This window comes from Ixodes scapularis, unplaced genomic scaffold (assembly GCF_016920785.2).
Source record: "Ixodes scapularis isolate PalLabHiFi unplaced genomic scaffold, ASM1692078v2 PGA_scaffold4__175_contigs__length_147842914, whole genome shotgun sequence".
In the NCBI taxonomy this organism is placed as follows: domain Eukaryota; kingdom Metazoa; phylum Arthropoda; class Arachnida; order Ixodida; family Ixodidae; genus Ixodes; species Ixodes scapularis.
Window position 1 is genome coordinate 77,478,276 of NW_024609879.1, and position 19,526 is coordinate 77,497,801.

At 43.1% G+C, this 19,526-nt stretch overlaps 1 protein-coding gene across 1 annotated transcript in view; it reads left to right on the top strand.

The window, feature by feature from the left end:
* Positions 1 to 18,944, top strand: part of LOC8052859 (17-beta-hydroxysteroid dehydrogenase type 6) — a 28,277-nt gene extending 9,333 nt beyond the window's left edge. Inside the window, exons 3-5 of the mRNA XM_040206489.3 lie at positions 4,806 to 4,988; positions 8,427 to 8,559; positions 18,605 to 18,944. Of these exons, the coding sequence (XP_040062423.3) occupies positions 4,806 to 4,988; positions 8,427 to 8,559; positions 18,605 to 18,944 (656 nt within the window). The remainder of the gene's footprint in view (positions 1 to 4,805; positions 4,989 to 8,426; positions 8,560 to 18,604) is intronic.
* The last annotated feature ends 582 nt before the right edge of the window (positions 18,945 to 19,526 follow it).

Consider the following 19,526-nt stretch of genomic DNA (forward strand, 5'->3'; position numbering starts at 1 on the left):
GTACTGGGCTGGACGCAACCGACTGGAGGGGATGCGTCGAGGTGGAGGATGGGAGTGGTGTGGCGTAACCCATCCGCATGGCACAAGGAGCCAGGAGAGTGCTGAAATCACATCTGGGTAACAGGAGCGATATTCGGTATTCCGGTCGCCGCTTGCGTACTGTACCTGTCGGTGGGAGCTGCCCGCCGAGAGGAAAACCAAGTGTTAATAACATGCGTGATGAACGATGCTTGGGCCCTGGCTGATACGAAAGAACTACTCATTATGGGGCACTTCAATGGACTTCTGCCCAAACTGGATGGCTGGGAAGGTGAAAATGGACGGCTGCTGCTGCAGATGAGTGAAGATCTCGCCTTGGAAGTAGTTAATCCAAGAGGTTCATGTAAGGGTCAATTTACTTGGAATGCTCGTGCAAGCAAAACATGTATTGATTACGCAGTAGTGTCACATAAACTCGCTCGTTATCTTGTTGAAGTCCACATAGACGAGGCTGGTGAACACAGCATAGGAAGCGACCATAACCGAATCAAGCTAATATTCTCGAAAGCAACGTGGATAACAAAAAGACGAAAGCCCCATCCGACCAAATGTCTCACGCTATCTTGAAGTGTATTTGAAAGATTTGTGAAGGAATTTGTAAACAGCACCGCGAGGAAAAGTGCTGCTGACCTACATGGGATACGTAGAAGAACTGAATCAAATCATCCAGCAAAACTCCACGAAGGCCCTAAATGGGCGAAGGCAGAGAAAGCGCTGGTGGGACGCGGAGGTTCAAGCCGCCATCCGAGTACGGAAAGAACTGAACGGAGAACACCGCATGGCCCTTCACATGGGGACCAGAGAGAAAGTCGAAGTAAAATGGCAGATGTACCAGGCGCAGAAGCAAGCCGCAAAGCAACTCGTCCAGGAGGAAATGTCTCAGGCTGACTTGCACACAATGAGAGACATTTGCTCAAGCGCGAGAGATGCGCCTAGAAAGTTCTGGAGATACCTTGGAACTCTTGATGGGAGAGATCAGAGGCTGTCTATACTTGACGAGAACACAAGGCTGACCGCAGATAAACTTGGGCATAGCCTTACAGACCGCCTAGTGAAGATATTTTCGCCCCCGGGAGCAGAACCACCTCCGGACATCTTTCCAAATCAAAATCCGGATGGTACTCCGGTTGATGTCAACGGTGGAGTAATCGACAGGGTGTCAATTATGCGCGCTTGGGCTCACCTAAAAGGTAACACCACCCAAGGACTGGACGAGATTCCGGCAAGCGTCCTCACTGCACTAGGGACAGGTTCAAGGGATCGGCTGGCAGGAATTTTTAACAACATTGCCTCTGGAATAGAAGAAGTCCCTGGAGACTGGAAGAGAGGCAATGTCGTTCTCGTTAAAAAAAAGGTTGTGACCAGCGTTACCTCTGAAACTACAGACCACTGACTGTGACCAGCACAATATACAGAACTTTCGTACATATTCTGAAGGAGCACATGACTGCATGAGCAGAGGAAGAAGGCTTGCTTAAGGAACTTCAAGAAGGTTTTCGACGAGGTCGCCAGTTGGAAGATCATCTATTTGCGCTAACACAGTGTATTGAGGTGGCCCGCAACGAGCAGAGGACCCTAATATGTTGTTTTCTGAACGTCGCCAAGGCCTACGATAGTGTGCCACATGCCCAGTTGATATGTCGACTACAACATCTTGATACCCAACCAGAGTGGGTCACCCTCATCCACCGCCTATACATTTGAAACACGGTTAGATGAGGCTAACTCTGAGAAGTGCTGGAGACAAGGGGCTTACGTCAGGGGTGCCCGCTCTCTCCACTATGGTACATGCTTTACGTAACCAACCAAACACAACTTATCCGATCTGGACTGGGCTTCTCGTTGGCTCACTTAGAAGATGGTCTGACCGTCGAATGGGTTCTACCCGGACTTACCTACACAGACGATGTCGTACTGACCGCGGCATCAGTCTGCGACATGCAGAAAGTCCTAGATATCTGTACCGAGGTAGCAACAGAACTTGGATTGAAATTCAACGCCAACAAGTCAGCAGCGGTGCTGTTTGCAGGTCCACAAGACCCAACATTTGGCAGTCTTTGACTCGAGGTGGACTGTGTACCTGTAATGAATTCGTACAGGTAGTTAAGCATTACACTCACAAATACAGTGGACTACTTGCAAGAGCACCACACCCAACTCCGCCAAGCAGCCATCAGAGGAACCAGCATTCTGCTCAGACGGAATCTCTGGAGTTGCAATAGATTCGTTGTAACCCGAGAGCTGTGGAAGACGGTAGTGGTACCAGGACTGACGTTTGCTAACGCTGTGGTGTGTGTCCCTGGAGATATCCGAGCTCACTTAGAACGTAGGCAAAAGAAGGTCGGGCGCCAAACGCTAGGCTCTCATGGTACAGTAGCAAATGAGGCTCTCCAGGGTGATTTGGGATGGTCCTCTTTTGAAGCCCTGAAGCTACCAGCAAAATCGCCTACGACGGACGTCTCCGACATATGGACACCTGCCGGTGGGCCAAAAGGCTGTTCAGGTGCACTCAACTGACTGGGCTGCAGACCCGCTGGCAGAAACGCCTATACCAGCCTGAAAGCAAGTACCGTTTTTTTGCCGACCCTGTCCAAGCGTCGTCGGCCAGGGAATGGAAAAGAGAGGTCCGGAAAAAGGTTCGCGACCAGGAAACACAGCAGTGGCTCAAAGATGCCCAATTGAAGACTACGCTCATTGTGTATGTTGCAAAAAAGAGGACCGTGGGCTCGGAGGCTAGGCTATACGATAATAGCCTGGGTAGTCGTTTGCTATTTGAGGCACGAGCCGGGGCACTAATAACTGTCTTACAGACGACACTTCGATTCTACCGTGACCACTAGCGTGTGCCGGGTGTGCGGGGCCCACGACGAAACAGCAGCACACATTGTACTGGAATGTGCAGGACTCCGGCCATCCCGGTCACGAGACAACGACCGAGACCTTCAAACCCTCTGGAGCTTGCCGAAGTATTGGGCTTCACTGTTACTAGAGAGGGACACCAAACCATTGAGGTTAGGCCAGCCGCACCAGCGGACAGGCCTGCCTCGAACGAGACTACGGCCTCCAGTGGCCCACACAGGCCGTTGGTGGAGGCAACAAAGAGACGATTAGAGGACTGGTGGAAAAAGATCTACCTTAGGGGGCAACAACACGCAAATGCCCCCAGGCTTGGGCATGATTATTGTTCGAGCCCGCCCGATCTAAAGCGAACAGCGGCATCATCATCATCATCATCATCATTATCAAATTTGACAATTTTCGTCAGACCTCTAATTATGCTACAAAATGTGGATCTGAATATTATTTAACAAAACTTTTAGGGAATATTCGTCGGCTATTTATTGTTTATGATCGCGGTGCTGGTGAAATAGGCTCTTGCCCAATAGGCGACGTGGATTCGGCTGACGTGCTGCGGTTCCACGGATGCATCGCAGTGAAAAGGCAGAGAGCTTTCGAAGGAAAGAAGCCGCAAAAGAGTCCAGTTTTCTTTTAAAAGTTCTATAGCGAAGAATTTTTTTTGGTTCTCTATTTTTGTGTTTTTGTGTTTCCTTCCACGCCTTTTACGACGATCGGTGGATGAAATTCCTTTTCAGAATCGTTTTATGGTCTCTTTAAGATCATTTGCTTCGTGCAAGTCTTTGCTTAGGGCCGTGGATAAATTCACCAAAGGGTGATGGTCCCTATAATATCTCGTCTAAATATGCCAGTCTATCTTGACTGTTTTTTTCGCATTGTAACGCAAGTGAAATCAATTTAATACGAAAATAGAAGAGTGATTTTATCATTGATCAAATTAGGATTTTTGTTTTTGTAAGGAATATATGTATTAATACCACCGATTTGTTCACAACTCATTATAATTTATTTTAAGGAGTCAACCGAGCAGTAACATTGTTCGCGATAACCATTTGAAAAAATCATAAACTAAAATTAAGCAGAATATGTTCATGATGACAAACCAGTCACGCTAACAGTCTGAAAGCACACGTCATCTCGATAGGTTGTGTTTTAAATTGAATGTAATCTAAAAAGTGTAATCCATCGGAAATTCGAACAAGAAAACAATTTTACAGCAATGTAAAACTGGGAGTAACACCAAACCTAAATACTGACGACTTTTCCTATGCGATAAATTTTCCTTCGAGTTGTCATAAGCACTCTGTCTTCGAACGACCCGTGATCTTAGGACACACTAGCACAGACTTAGTGTAGTATGCGTGTCTAAAAAACTGAGTGTGTTTGTGTGTGTGTGTGTGTTTAAGGGGGGGGGGGGGGGGTTGCCGGTACAAACGCGAACTTACAAGTTCAGATGTTCCTTTCCTTGAGCAATCACGCGGAAATCTATTAGTTCCCAGAGGTATCATTTCGTGCCGCCGCAATGAAGTACTTTTGTGATGATGTATGTAAATTTTATTTTTACGTATTTTCGAATTTAAAATGACAATAAATTTTAATTATCTCCTAGCTTTATTATCTTGTGGCCAACAACTAGTGTGGTAACGTATATAGATATCCTTTTCTTCACGCACCCGATTACTAAACTTCATCTTAGCGTTTTTACGTGTAAGTCATCTAAGCATTAATTTATTTATTGTGCTTTAAATATATTTTAGTGCAAGTTGGTAAGGAAGATCGATGACTCTTAAATTGATTGTAGTGAAATCATTTTGCATGCGAAGACTCCAAAATCATATTATCATAAACATGCCACGCGGATGAAGAGAATAAATAAACAATCCCGCGTGTTCTCTATTTTTGTCTCGTAGTGCTGTGGGCAGTTGTGCTCAACGCCGGTACCCTCGACGTCGGTTTGGTGGAGTGGCAGAACTTGGAAAGCATCCGGTCCGCCTTCGACGTGAACGTCCTGGGAGCCGTGAGAGTCTCCAAGAAGTTCATGCCCCTCCTCAGGAAGTCACGGGGGCGCCTCGTGGTGATGACAAGCTTATTGGGTTTGTGTTTCGCCCTCCTTAAAGAACCAAAAATGGCACAGTACTTTGGGCAGAAATTTGGCGTGTGTTTGGCAATCTAGGGCCCTGAAGTCACTGCAACAGCCCAGGTACAACTTACTTTGATATTCTTTGGTCAGAAACAAGGTATTCTCGCCGTAAATAACCAAACAAGTGCCAGAGTTCGGCTTCACTGCCTGGTGGCTCGGGTGTTACCTGACTTTTTTGTGCCCCAGTTCCCGAGGAATTGCAAGACTTAGGATTCACTTGTGCTTCGTTTTTCACCTAAAAACGTTGAGCCAAAATTATCTAACAACATCCGGAATTAAGCCTCTCTGCTTGTTATTCGGTAGATACCTGGCAGTTTTTCTCATATCTGACTTCATGGCAATTATGTGGAGAACCAAAGAACTGCCACAAAAAAAAAAAAACGCACTTTGGCCCTATCTAACGCCTTGGAACAGAACCTTACTGGGGCCAAGATAGGACCTTATTATTGCGAAACTTGAACCACGTTAGGCATTTCTCGGCCGCGCAGCATGGGAAAGCTCCTCTATATGTTCATGTGGCGGTTGCCATGTTGAAAAATTACGAAATTCATTTGCGCGAAAAAACAACAGTGTATAGTTTAAGCATGATTAGAATAAAAAGTATAGCCAACAAAAACTATAGCTATTTGCACGAAATCCTCGAATTCTGGCGCCTTCCAATCGGAAAATAAAGCAATTTGCTATTTTGCCCCTACTTAGGTACAGTCAAAATTTAACATGGTGGAAGTCAATAAAAACGTGACTCGACCTAAGGTTGTGGTTACGAAGAATAAAGCGATCTGACCGGTTTTTGAATGGCTTCAAGTGTTGATATAGAAACTACTGTACCAGAATTCCAGATTTGGCATGCATATTCGAGCTCTCTTCGTACCCAAGTTTTATGAGTTATTAATTTAAAAGTGGGGCTAAAAGAAAGTTGCGTCTTATGTATCCCAGCACGCGATTGCTGTTGTTAATAACACATTTGATATGACTTTTCCGTGCTAAATCAGAAGCAGTCTGAGCAACCAACTATACATGAGATGATACAATTTCAAGATTATCTGACAAGTGGTAGAGAGGAGAAGCTATGGTTTTACGGGAGATTCTCGTTGACATGTCTTTTTTTTAAGTGTTTAAGTTCATTTAGCAAGAATCACGCCACGAGGCAATAGCCTGAATATCAGGTTTAATTACGTGAACATCCGAAATGTTAGCAAATTCGCGATAAGTAACACGATCATTAAATACAACTATACGAAAAGCGGGGGCTTAGAAATTCGTCTTTGGTGCATCGGAAAGCGAGGAGTGCCAATCAAAGTGCCACCTATACCTAATAAAACTGTGCGGTATAGCCAAAGCTATAGGGGAGAGAGCGTATGCCGACTTTTTTAAGAGGAGGAAAAGGAGGAACGGGAGAGAAGGGCTGGGATTAAACTTTCCTCCTTTTTTTTTATTTAGAGTTATTGCCGGAGCTAACACTGACCGACGCATAAAGTTATTGTCATTTACGGATGCAAAGTGTGATCGATTAGCTAAGAAAAACTCTAACCAGGATAAAATCCTGAAATCAATATTGAGAACACAAACGTGTAAAAATAAAAAAAAGCTCATTCGCGTTTTGTTTTTCCGTCAAATGCGCACTTGTGTTTTTGATTCCCCCGATCTGAACGTATAACAGCCTGCGCTTGGGTGTCCAGTCACCGTGCGCTCTTTACGTGTTGTCTAGGTTGCCTTTTGATTGGCGTGTCTCTTCTTGCGTTCTGATCTGCTAAAGACGTAATTAGGAACATTTGCTCGCCGTACACCTTGTAAAAATTATATTTTAAAAATTTTGTCCTGAGAAAAAAAAAATTATTTAACGAAATGAGACCAACGGCAAATCGTGGATCCGCGAAACATCGCGAGTATTGTTGGAGAAGATATCGGGTGTTTGTGAGAAATCCGAACCCGGATTTTCGAACCGCAGAAATAAACTTAACATCGATGAGAGCTCAAACTCTGTCAGAACGTAGCCCCAGCCGTTCGAGCAAGATGCCAAAGTTTCAGCACCAACCGTTATATTAATCAAAAACCATAAGTGATTTTTTTTTTCATTCTCAATGGGAAAGTGAGCCAATTTTCGGCCGTTTTCAGTTTCCGGCGCCTCAGAGCTCCATGTATTCGAGAGCTCTGTCGGCCACCATTTTTCCATTCAAATTGTCAGAAAATCGCTTATAACTTTTGAATAAGATTACAGTGGGTGCTGAAATTTTGACATCCTGCTCAAACGGCTGAGCTACATTTTGACAGAGTTAAAGCCCCCCGCAATGTGTAGTTTTTTTTTTTTTTTTCGGTGCAAAAAGCCGGGTTTAAATTTCTCACCAATACCCGGTATAATGAAGATATAAGGTTATACAACGCGTGTTATTCTGAAGAAAAAAATCATCCTAGAAGATTATAGAAATACCCTTAAGGTAACGGGAAATGCCTGGTCTCTCATCGTATACGGGTGGATTATTCATCGAGTGACGTAGAGCGATCTTAAATATATTTTGACCTGCTTTTTTAATGATCTAGTTTGATTTATTACTACTTTGACGGTAATGTGAAAGCAACTTGAGGTAGGGCTCTAAAATCACAGAGCGCATCAGTGGAATGATGTGAACATTATATTTGAAAGAAGAACTAAGGCCATCTCGATAATGTTCACGAACTCCTCTTCTCTCACCGCAAAACCTCACCGCACTTTTTATTGTGACATGATACCGAAGCAAAACTCTGATTGGATGTCAGCCTCTTACGAATGATGACGCGGTCCTTCTGCTCAACCGATGCTCCAACATCGGTCAAAGCGCGCTTGCTGTGTGCGTCTACTCAGCAGTGAACGTGCCTTGTGTTGCTTGAATGGCGCTGGACAGCAGACCCGATAAGTCTTCATTTTTGATGACCTTTTTGTTTACGATGGAAGAAATTCAGGAGTAAATTTATGAAGCCTAATTACCATATTTTGCATTGGCTTACTTTGAAAATATATATTGGGTTGCTACGAAACTCTTTCTAGAAACTTCTTATTTTATACGCCGATCCAAGTAAAGCATTTTCGGTGTCCAGAGGGGTCGCTCTATTTTCGTACAACGTAAAGTTTTGACTCAATGTTTAAAATTGTGGAGTTGAGTCGGAAAAGGTATCGGAGACGTCGACAAAAGAGTAAATCAAATTGAAGTGTCTTCATGTTCTGTGAGATCACGCCTAAATTGCTTCCATGGCAATCCACAAATGACAAATAATGAACTCCAAAGAAACCGAACACTCGTAGACCGGCCGTACTCCTGCCACGCACTCGATTCCAGTTTTCATTTTTCTACCCTAATCAAAATGTGCTAGACATTTCTGTATTGACCATTTTTCATGTCGTTGTTGTGTGTCACAGCTCACTTGACACTGCCGGGTGCCACGGTGTACTGCATGTGCAAGCATGCCACGTCCTCGTTGGCCGAGGGTCTACGTAGAGAGTGCGATCCATTCGGAGTTCACGTGAGCAGCATCGAGCCAACGGGTTTCCAGTGAGTATCGTATTATTCCTACTCGTCTAGTAACACTCCGCGTTCCCGCGACAAAAATTACATTATGAGAAGTCCCTCTGCCCCTAATTATGATACGGGTTGAACTGATAGCGACCACCAGTCAGAATTGTCCTAAACACGCGAACGCTCCTAGAAAATTGGGTATATCGCCTCCGTTCACACAATCCTAACATAATCACGACTTTAACAAAACATAGAGAGCAAACGTTATCAGAAGCTCTCGGAAACCAAACCTATCGCAATCTATAAGACTTGAAGTTATTTGCGCCACTTAGGGCCGGTTGCACCAACGCCGCTTAGCGCAAAGCGGAGCTCAGCCGGGAACCTAAGCTAAGTTTCGGTTTCGTTCAGTTGCACCAAAATCGCTTATCGCTAAACCTAGCACTAAACTACGCTTAACTTGAGCGCTCAACATTGGGCGCTTTTGGTTGTTTCTTAATCCTGGATTTAAAACATGGCGGCTGGTTTGTCGCGGTCGACGCGGTGCACGAAATTGGTTGTGCAAAGTGTTTTAGGCTACATCAGCGTGAAAGTTTCGACAGAGTGACCTTCGATTGTGACAAGGATGCAAAATTTTGTCGAGTGAAGTGTTTATCGACCCCTGTTTTCACGTCGGCTCTCCGCTCTAAAGGCGTGTTATCCCTAACCGAGATACGTACGGAGCTGTCGGTCTGTGGGGCTCACGGGGCTCACTCTGTCTTCCCGTTGGTTCTTCTGTCAACGAGCTTATTCGTATGTACTTACTAATTTTCGCATAACTGTAACGTATTGTTATTTACCACCTTGTTTATTTATACTTGCAGCGCGTATCCTTCAATTCGATCAGCGCGTTGAATAGTGGCAGTACATGATCTCGGCGATCAGCTGATTGTCGACACCTCTGCCGTTTGCATTAGATTGCGGCGCTTTTAAGTAATAAAACAGCGAAAATTCAATTTTTTTTGTTTTCTGAGTTTTGAGACAATCTTCAGTGAATTTTCATAATCTCGGGAGTAGAATCTTGACTTCAGAAAACTGTATCGTTCCATAACCATAATTTTTTGTGGTGATCGCGATTTTTTAGGAATATTTTGCTTTATATCTTTCATTCGTGGCGACGACAAATCGTAGCGACTATTATGCTAGATTCGTTCATTGCTGTATCGCGGTAGGCTGGGGCAGGCGATGCGAAGAGACCACCGTTCTTATCGGCACGATGTGATGTACTAGTGGGAGTATTTTTTTTTTCTGAACTTGACAGTGTGAAACTGAAGTCCGTTTGAGGCTGCAGCGGATGTTCAACGATGGTACAGTGCAGTTCTGTCACCCTGCTGATAGTAACGAGTACCGTCGATGCAAGGTCTCGTGACCTGACCACTCGAAGACTTCTATTCGACGATTTCCGGGCATTTTCGCAGCTGCCGTGGCGAGTTTGTTACTGTTTTGAACTTCATCGGTCTCAGGCTTGACTTGATTTTAGTAGCCATCTTACCCGCCTACTTATATCGATGATGTTTTGTCTTCAGCGATGTAGCGAGTAGAGTGTCCTTCTCGTGTTCGGTGAGATTTGGGGCCCCCGATGGCTCCTTCACCTCAAAATGTGAAAACGAAAACTACTACCACTGTCAAAATATCCTGTGATCAACTGATATTAAACACACAATCACAGATGTAAAGAGCATTCGTCTTTATTTGAAGCTTTGACTTCTGTTATTGAAGTTAAACGAAAAAATGATTGAATTTGGAGACCTTTAATTTGTTACTCAACGAAGAAATACAGCGAAAAGCAGACGCCGACGACGACTACTACGGCAGGTGTTTTGTTTACATCACGTGATTCCTCTCAGCCAATCGTATTCGTCCCTCTGAGCGTTCCCTAGTTCGCTCTGTTTGTCCCTAGATTCCCTACGCAAATCCAACGTTTAGCTAGGGGCGCTTTAAACCCGTGCTTATCCGAGCTCGGTTTAGCTCGCTAAGCCGATTTAAGAAGGAGCCGCTTTGGGTTAAGGTAAGCGACGTTGGTGCAACCGGCCCTTAGACTCATCAAAGGAGGACAGCGGCTTGTATAAAACATATACGTCACACGAAGTCCCCCCTCTCATATGCTGTAAAGTAGACAACACTGATACAGTCGGTTCGTTAATCACCTTACCAATCGTGTGTGACGAAACTTCATCAGTGAGTACCATAACGTGGTCGGCACTGCCTGGGGCACTTGTATGGCATAACTGATATCCGCTTCTGCGTCTTTCAGAATATCGTACCCCTCCAAAGCCTTAGGGTGGTATGTCTACCGTTCATTTAGTACACGCTAAATGCTCTTGCATTTGATTTCACGCCATTGCTGAATAGTGCAGTGTGAGCTGCTTCTAAATCACTATAAACTGGCGTGGAATGCAAAGCGCATGCTCGAGCAATATTTGTTCTGTGTTTTGACCTAATCTATTTGTTCTATTATCACCATGACTTTGTTTACATCTACATTTCATTCCCGCGTGAGCACTAACGTGTGCGCTTGTTTCACACTATATAAGTGCCCTGGCACATATGCTAGCGCCGGCATTTAGAAATATTTTTGGCTAATACAGTGTGAAAAAAAACGTCGCCAAAATGAACACAGGAGCTCAGTGAAGGCGGATCATACTTATAGCGCATTCTACGTGTGGCATAGTTTTTTCTCACGCTGTCTTCTAGGACTGTATCTAACAAACTGGCACTAGGAAATCAAGGAGAAAGAAAGAGGGAGCGAGCGAAAACACGGAAAGCGACGGGGATCAAAGCTGAGACATCTCCGTGTTCTTATAGCGAACAAAAGAAAGAACTGATGCGCTCTTCTGGTAGCGTTGAGCAGCGGTTTTGTTCTGCATATTGTTAATTTTAGTCTAACCCCCGTTTAGAGTTTGACGAAAAATCTGTGTGCACAATGCTTTTTGTTTTCTGTGGCTCTAAATTAGAATAAGCGACATGGTATTTAGAACGAATATTCGTGGTGTGGCAATGTATAGATGGAGAAACGTCGTGTGAATGCACATTAACTAAAATAGGTTGCAATTGTGCAAATTTTGAACAAATGGATATTGTTTGTAGCCATCAGGAGTGAGTGTTCATAATTCTTGCTTCAAAAAACATGCGCCTAGGATTAGATTCCTTTAACTGAAATAGTCAGTGCGCAAGCGAGTGGGTGGAAGTTTACCGTAATTACTTTAAACCAAGATTGGAGGACGAGTAAATAGTTTGACAGTGGTAGATAAAAAAACCGGAAAAGTAAACATCTCTAACTTAGAGCTTAGTGAGAGATGTTGTATGTTTCTGCTCTTTTTTCGACCTGTGAACCCTTTTTTCTTCTTATGCCCCCCTCTCGGGTAAAAGTCATCCTGGAAGAGTTACTTCTCATACCTACACTTCATAACTACGATAACTACATTGCATCAGTTCGTTTAAACCTTAACACCATGTTGAACTTCTGTTTAAACTATCGTAAGTTCTCCCCCCCCCCCCCCCCAATTAAGCGAAGGATCCCTCCCCTTAAGACACGACCTCTGCAGTGACTTGCTTGCGTACACCAGGACTCCAATTTCTTTGGTTTTCCCAATGTGTTGTTTACTATAATTTCGGGTGTTCTCTAATCAACGAAATCAAGCCTTGACTGTACAGTGCACAATAAACATATACAGTACGTGTAAAGTGCTTGTCTTAGCTCGAGGGAGCGCCATCCTGGAGGCAGCCAAACAACGGCTTCATGACGTTGCACCTCAATATACCTACTACTAAATTATTCAATCATCGAGGACAATGCTATACTTCGTTCACAATTACGCTTAGACTACAAGCTCCGCCTTCAGCGCGAGCTTTCTGCCCTTGATAGTATAAATGTGAACGCGCAGGCACGCTCAACCAAAACACTGCGGAGGCCTGCGAGCTCGCGCTGAAAGCGGTGTTTCTAGTCTCAGCTAAAGGGTGAACGGAGTATAGGAATGTAGGTAGACGTACCGCATGCGCTCGCCTTCCCTGTATAAAAGACTCCAAGTAAATCACCAAAATAAGGTGCTGCGAAGCACGCGTGCAAGCCGCTATTTCTTTGGGGTGTTTGCCCTAGATTAGTTACTGCTTATTATGCAATTTAATGCAAAGGTGCAAACGAGCTGGACAAGAATGACGAAAATAAACCCTGGAGAAGGGGAAAAAGAGGGACAAAGGACAAGCACAAAACTCCGTTTTGTGTTTGTCCCTGGAGAAGGGGAACAAGAGGGACACCTGGAGAAGGGGAACAAGAGGACACCTGGAGAAGGGGAACAAGAGGACACAAGGGCAACAAGAAGGAACGGCAACAAGAGGACACAGAGGGACACCTGGAGAAGGGGAACAAGAGAAGGGGAACAAGAGGGACACCTGGAGAAGGGGAACAAGAGGGTAAACCCTGGAGAAGGGGAACAAGAGGGACAAAGGACAAACATAAAACCCGTTTGCTCTACTGATGTCTAACCCCTGGTTAGCTCAATTGGTAGAGCGCTCCACCTGTATAGGAGAGGTCCCGGGTTCGATACCCGGACCAGGCGGATTTTTTCGGTCGCGCACCAGTCACCTAGCTGTGTTTGGAGCTTTGTGTTTGTCCTTTGTCCCTCTTGTTCCCCTTCTCCAGGGTTTATTTTCGTCATTCTTGTCCAGCTCGCTTGCACCTTTGCATTAAATTGCATAATAATCATTACCTTAAATTGCAAGCTTCACCCTTGTTGGTGTTAGACTGGTGGCGGCTGATAAAACCCGTTTGCTCTACTGATGTCTAACCCCTGGTTAGCTCAATTGGTAGAGCGCTCCACCTGTAATGGAGAGGTCCCGGGTTCGATACCGGGACCAGGCGGATTTTTTCGGTCGCGCACCAGTCACCTAGCTGTGTTTGGAGATTTGTGTTTGTCCTTTGTCCCTCTTGTTCCCCTTCTCCAGGGTTTATTTTCGTCATTCTTGTCCAGCTCGCTTGCACCTTTGCATTAAATTGCCTAATAATCATTACCTTAAATTGCAACTTTCACCCTTGTTGGTGTTAGACTGGTGGCGGCTGATAAAACCCGTTTGCTCTACTGATGTCTAACCCCTGGTTAGCTCAATTGGTAGAGCGCTCCACCTGTAATGGAGAGGTCCCGAGTTCGATACCCGGACCAGGCGGATTTTTTCGGTCGCGCACCTAGCTGTGTTTGGAGTTTTGTGTTTGTCCTTTGTCCCTCTTGTTCCCCTTCTCCAGGGATTATTTTCGTCGTAGTTACTGCTGCAGGCGCCAACGCGCACAGCGCGTAGAACTAGACTCGCAGATGCTCCATTGCACTTGGGTAATTTAGCAAAATGTCTAGTGCGCGGTCCTAGCACTTAACGGTATGTTCAAGGCCGACATTACAGAAGCAAAATTAGTAGATAGAATAATGCCGAGATGCATTCTATTGACATACGTTTCGACTGAGAGGTTGATGAGAAATATACGAGCTGCTAGAAAATCAAAGCTGCGCCTATGGATTGGATTGTGTTGCCCATTTTCTTTTTGTATCGTTTGCATAGAAGTTAGAACCAGTGCTCTGCTCAAGAAAAACAAAAAAAAACGTAAACCTTCTTCTGGATTATGATGATGATGGTTGTGATGAGGCAATTTCTTTTTAATCGGGCGGTTCCGAAGCGAGGTCGAACCTTCTCGCTTTCCCTCGGAAGCTCTAAAAAAATATTCTAAATAATATTTCAGCGGAACGACGGCATAAAAGGTAATATTCAATTAAATAACTATATATGATAATAATGCAATATCGCCTATTAATATTCAGAAACTTGAGAACGTTTACCTTTCGTTCTTATTGACCCGACATATTTTTATTAGCAGCTAAGAATCAATCCTGTAAAATATTAGATTTTTGTCCACCAAAGTAATACAACTATTAGTTGTATACTTTGGTGTTATATGCAAGTTATAGCAGAAACAAGACCTGAAAATGCAGTTTTGTATTTTATTCCTGTGGAACATTTGATATCAAACACAGTGTTAAAGTTACTGTTGTCATGTACACCAAAACACTAAGGCCAACACAATCCTTACAAATGCTGATGGTTATATAAGTGATGGCACTAGGCGTTAATAGCACCACTCGTGTTATGAGATCACTTCAGGCCGCATTTTTAAGTTAGACCGGAATGCATCGCAGGATTAAAGCCCTATGTTAAACGGTCGAGTTCATGTATTCCAAGTAGTCTGCGCGACTATTTCGCAAGTTTAGAAAGCTCTTCCACAAGATGAATATTGAAACTCTTTGGAACATATTTAGAAATAATGTGAACTCTTTTTTTAATGTTTTAAATAGCTCACCTCCAGAGTGATCAGTTCTATCCACCGTAGAAATAAGCCATGGATGAATAAAGAACTACGTCCAATGCTCAACAAGAAAGAGGTGCGCATACTCGAAATACCGAGGAAAAAAAAAAAAGAAGGAAAATGGCCCTCGTACACAATTACAAATTTTAAGTAATCAAACGCAAACCATATCGGGTGATTGTAAGAAAAATGTGTGCGTCTCTTAATAATAAATTGAAAGGAAACCGAAACGAACTTTGACAATATATGAAATCCAAAAACAAAGTACCGCTAGGCATTCCCGGGCTTAGTGACTCGGCTTACTCCTTACAGAAAAGAGAAAAAAATACGGTCTCTAACAATTACTTTCGATGTGTATTTTCACCTGTAGCTTATATGCTACTTCTGACCTCCCCTGAAGCGTTTAATGAAAGAATTAACGAAATGAACAGTTTTTATGACGGAATCTTGCATTTAGTGAATGACTCAAAACCGAAGGAAGCAGAGGGGGAAGGGGGGGAGGGGGGGTGTACGATGGCATAGCAAATTTGTCCTCACAATATATAGTGATATTAGTTCATCCCATTTCAGTATTCTGTTTGAAAAGTCGCTCTTGAGTGGAAAGCTTCCTAGGTATTGAAAAACGACAAATTTAGTACCCATCCTTAGAGATGGCCCTTAGAACGTCGTTCAAAACTATGGACAATTTCCCTTCATACCTGCTCAAAACTAATGGTACTTGTTATGTGCAGAAGTACAGTACCTGTCCATTAACGGCTATCTGTTCACAATTCTAACTGTCTATTGTTTGTGCTACTAGTTTTGCAAAATAGTAGATATAGTGAAACTCGGAAATGCGTGCTCGTATACCAGTTGCTGGCCTGTCTGGTACGGTGGCGTCTCTGAACGACACTAATTATTTTCTCTTATACGAGGAAGTTCGTGTGTTAGGCACGCAGGTCGTCTCTAGATCCTGAAAACAAAAAATGATGTTTAAGGTAGTATGCAGTCCAGGAGACGCATTTTAATTAAGAAAAGAAAAAAAAACGTTCATATTGACATTGATTTCGGTATCACTCTTAACTCGAGATAAGTCTCACAGCGTAGTGGTTAAAGTAAAAAAGTGTTCAAGGACAAAATATTGTTGACATGCGTGGCCGACCTAGGAACTTAATTTTTCTATAGTTTAGGCAACGCTCGATGCATCGCATTGATTACATTCTCTGTTTGTTGGTATCTCGATAACGATGTAATAGTTTTTATATGCAAAACATATATCTTTTTGTATAGACTATTATGATTAAATTACCTTTTTTGATTCTTACCATTATTGGCAGTCTACATTATCACATTTTGTAGTACTAATAATAAACTTAAGATATATTAACACGCAGTTTTTCAACCTCTGACATAATTTCTTGCTTATGGTCTAATTTTAAACGCCTCAGCGATTACGCAAATCAAGAGGTAGCAAGTTATCATCACAAATGCCAAGTGTAGCACTTTTCATTAACAAGTTTTCAAGTAAATATGGTATAAAGTCATTGGAAACCCCCTATCTGGTATAACAAATCCAGTTAAAATTACAAAAACTGAGGGTAAACAATATGTGCTGTAGACCTCGCCGCGAATGCTTTCGGACCAAGAGCCCCGATAAAAAAAGGCGAATTCCCTCTGTATTTTTCCTCTTTTATTTTTGTTTTCATACGTCTTTTTTAATTTTTAACGTTGTCATATGTTTTTTTTTTTTAATTTCAGCCTTTTCATTTTGAATGAACGCTTACCTGTTTGTACAAATGTTCACTGCAGCATTTCTGGTTGACGTTGGAAAACCGGTTCAATCCCATAGATGCTGCAGCACCACTACACGTTTCGTTGGCGCCTTGAAATCCGGTTCAGTTACATACGTCCTGCAGCACTACATTGGAACATTCAAAAGTTTTTTTGCATACAGAAATTCCTGTTCGCGAGCTTTGACCGCGAGCTGTTCCGCCGGGCCTCTGAGCGGCAAAAACAAGGGACCCTCGAGGTGGAAACTTCCAGTTTCCGCCACAAGAGGGTGAGCGACGAGCCACTGACGCAAGCGTTCATCGAAACACAGAATTCGAAAGTTTGCTTCTTTTTTTTTCTTTTTTTTTGAGTAAGGTGATTGAGTTCAATAACGACCTTGCATCGTCATTTGACGACGGACTTTAGGTTGACTGCCTAATTTTTGGTTTTCAAAAGGCATTTGGCATGGCATCTCACGCATTCATTGTCAAGAAGCTTTCAACTTTAAATATTTTTGATATAATACTATCTTTGCTGACCGACTATATATATCTTAAGAAAGATAATCGGTTTTAATATACGGCAAGTTATTTTTCTTTAATATTAATTAACAATATCACCGAGGCTTTAAGCTGGCGACTATGTTGTTCGCTTTGATATTTGCAACACGACGTATTGCAGAATATTGCTAGATGATATGTCCCGTAGGTTGCACTTGGTGTGACACTTTGAAATGATACTTAAGGTATCTAAATGTTATCATATGTATTTTACGTCTAAGCGTAAGCCTCTCTTTTTACATCCTGGGCAAAGCTTTAAGTATTTTAGCAGAATTTAAATACATTTGAGTATATCCTAAAAAAACCTAGCGTGAATCGATGTCGTTGAGTATATAACTGAAAAAGAAATATTATGAATTTTATTGAAAGAAACTTTATAGATAATCCTATGTCCGACACACGTACACTATATGTTCCGTACATTAGACCCATTTTAGAGTGTGCTAGTGCCTCCTGGGATCCCCATCAGCCCTATCTCCTAAATGAACTCGAGAAAATGCGAAACAGAGGAACTGCAATTATATTAGATAATTGAAACTTCAGCTCAAGTGTTACCGTACTAAAGAAATAGCTGGATGGTTTCATTATCTCACATGAAATTAAAATTCTACCGCAACACATTTTATAATCAGATCGGAACAGATAATACCAAGTATCTGCTACCTCCTCATTAACATAAAAAGAACAACCCCATGGTAAAAAAAAAGTGCGAGAGTGCGCATGTACAACGAATGTGTCAAATATTCGAACTTTCCGTCTACAACAATATACTGGAACTCGCTCTCTGAGGAAATACTTTCATTGTCTACAACTGTGTTTCTGAATGAGAGGATAAAACAGTTATTCCTTAGCCGATCCGGCCTCTTCATGTTCACGCTTCTAAACAAGCGACCATATATATGTACGTGCGTATGTATCATTGTCTCATGTTTGTACTTCTTTGTTATTGTGTATTGGCATCCCTCCAGCTCAATTATGCCTTCGGAACCTGCAAGGTAACTTGAATAAGCAAATCTATTCATATATACATAAAAAAAACGATGGCCACGTTTTCTTTTAATTTCTTTTGCCTGCGATTTCAGGGGAATCGCTGGCCGATTGTGCTAACCGCGTAAAGCTCGGAGCTTGTGAAGCGAAATATACCCCAGCACAAGCCAGAAATCCTGGGTCCCATTTCCACCCCAGTCCGTTTCGACTCAGATATGAGCATTCTACCGGCGTGCGCTCGTTTATCACAACCGCGTGGTGTAGTTTAAATACTTCCAGGCTAACGATGGAACCGCACTGGTTAATATTTTTCGTCTACAGCGGGGACACCCCACGCTCACTGAAACTAAATAACTTACCCCAGTCTAAACGAACGTATTGCGCAATTACTTTCTCGCAATTTCAGGACATCACTGGTTGCTGGCGTCGTGGAGCGGATGAATGTCGACCTGAAGAACGTTCCCAGGGAGGTCCTTGAGGACTTCGGCAACCATCGAATTTCTGCGTTCTGCGACGTACTCAACCTTGTACTCCGGGGGGCACTCAGCAGTAACCTACAGCAGGTCATCGACGTCATGACGCTGGCCATCGAAGAGTCATCCCCTCGAAATATTTACTCGGCAGGAAGCACACTGCAAAGGTTCCTTTTGTTTTTGCCTTCAGAATGGTTAGACTTTCTTCTCGCGTCTCCGTTTAAGTTCATGATGTGGTGGACGCCTGATCGGAAGCCCTCGCTTTCGACTTAATGCCGGAATAGAATATATTGGCTTGTGCGGAATTCGTGAATTCCATATTAACAAGACAGCCGACGAAAAGAGCTCGTTTGTATATAAGCCCTTGAAAGTCGTTATTGAAAAAGGTCATTTTGGTTTTGTATCACATCTTAACTAAATGATGAGTACACGCGCCTCTCATTTATGATTTTTCTTCGTACTCAGATATTACGTATAAAATGTGTTCGGAAGAGGTTGACAAAAAGAAATAGACGAGATGAAGGTAATGAAGGGAAATATGCTACTATTGCCACATCGCAGGCATAATAAAAGCACTAAAAAATAAGAAAAGGATGCGATTCGTTTTCTTAATTATTGTCCTTTCTTCTGCCACTTTTCGTGTTTCTGCAGGGTATTGTAAGCGATTGTACGTTACCCAACTTAAAACGCCAGTTGTAAGTTGGGTAATCTACAATCAAACAGCATCAGGGCGGATAATCAATGCGCGCTGATGCTGTTTGCAGCATTTTGCAATATTTCTCGGTAGGCGTTTTTTCTCTTTTTTTTTCTACCTTGAATATGTGACACTCTACACTGTTAGCAAAAATAACACGC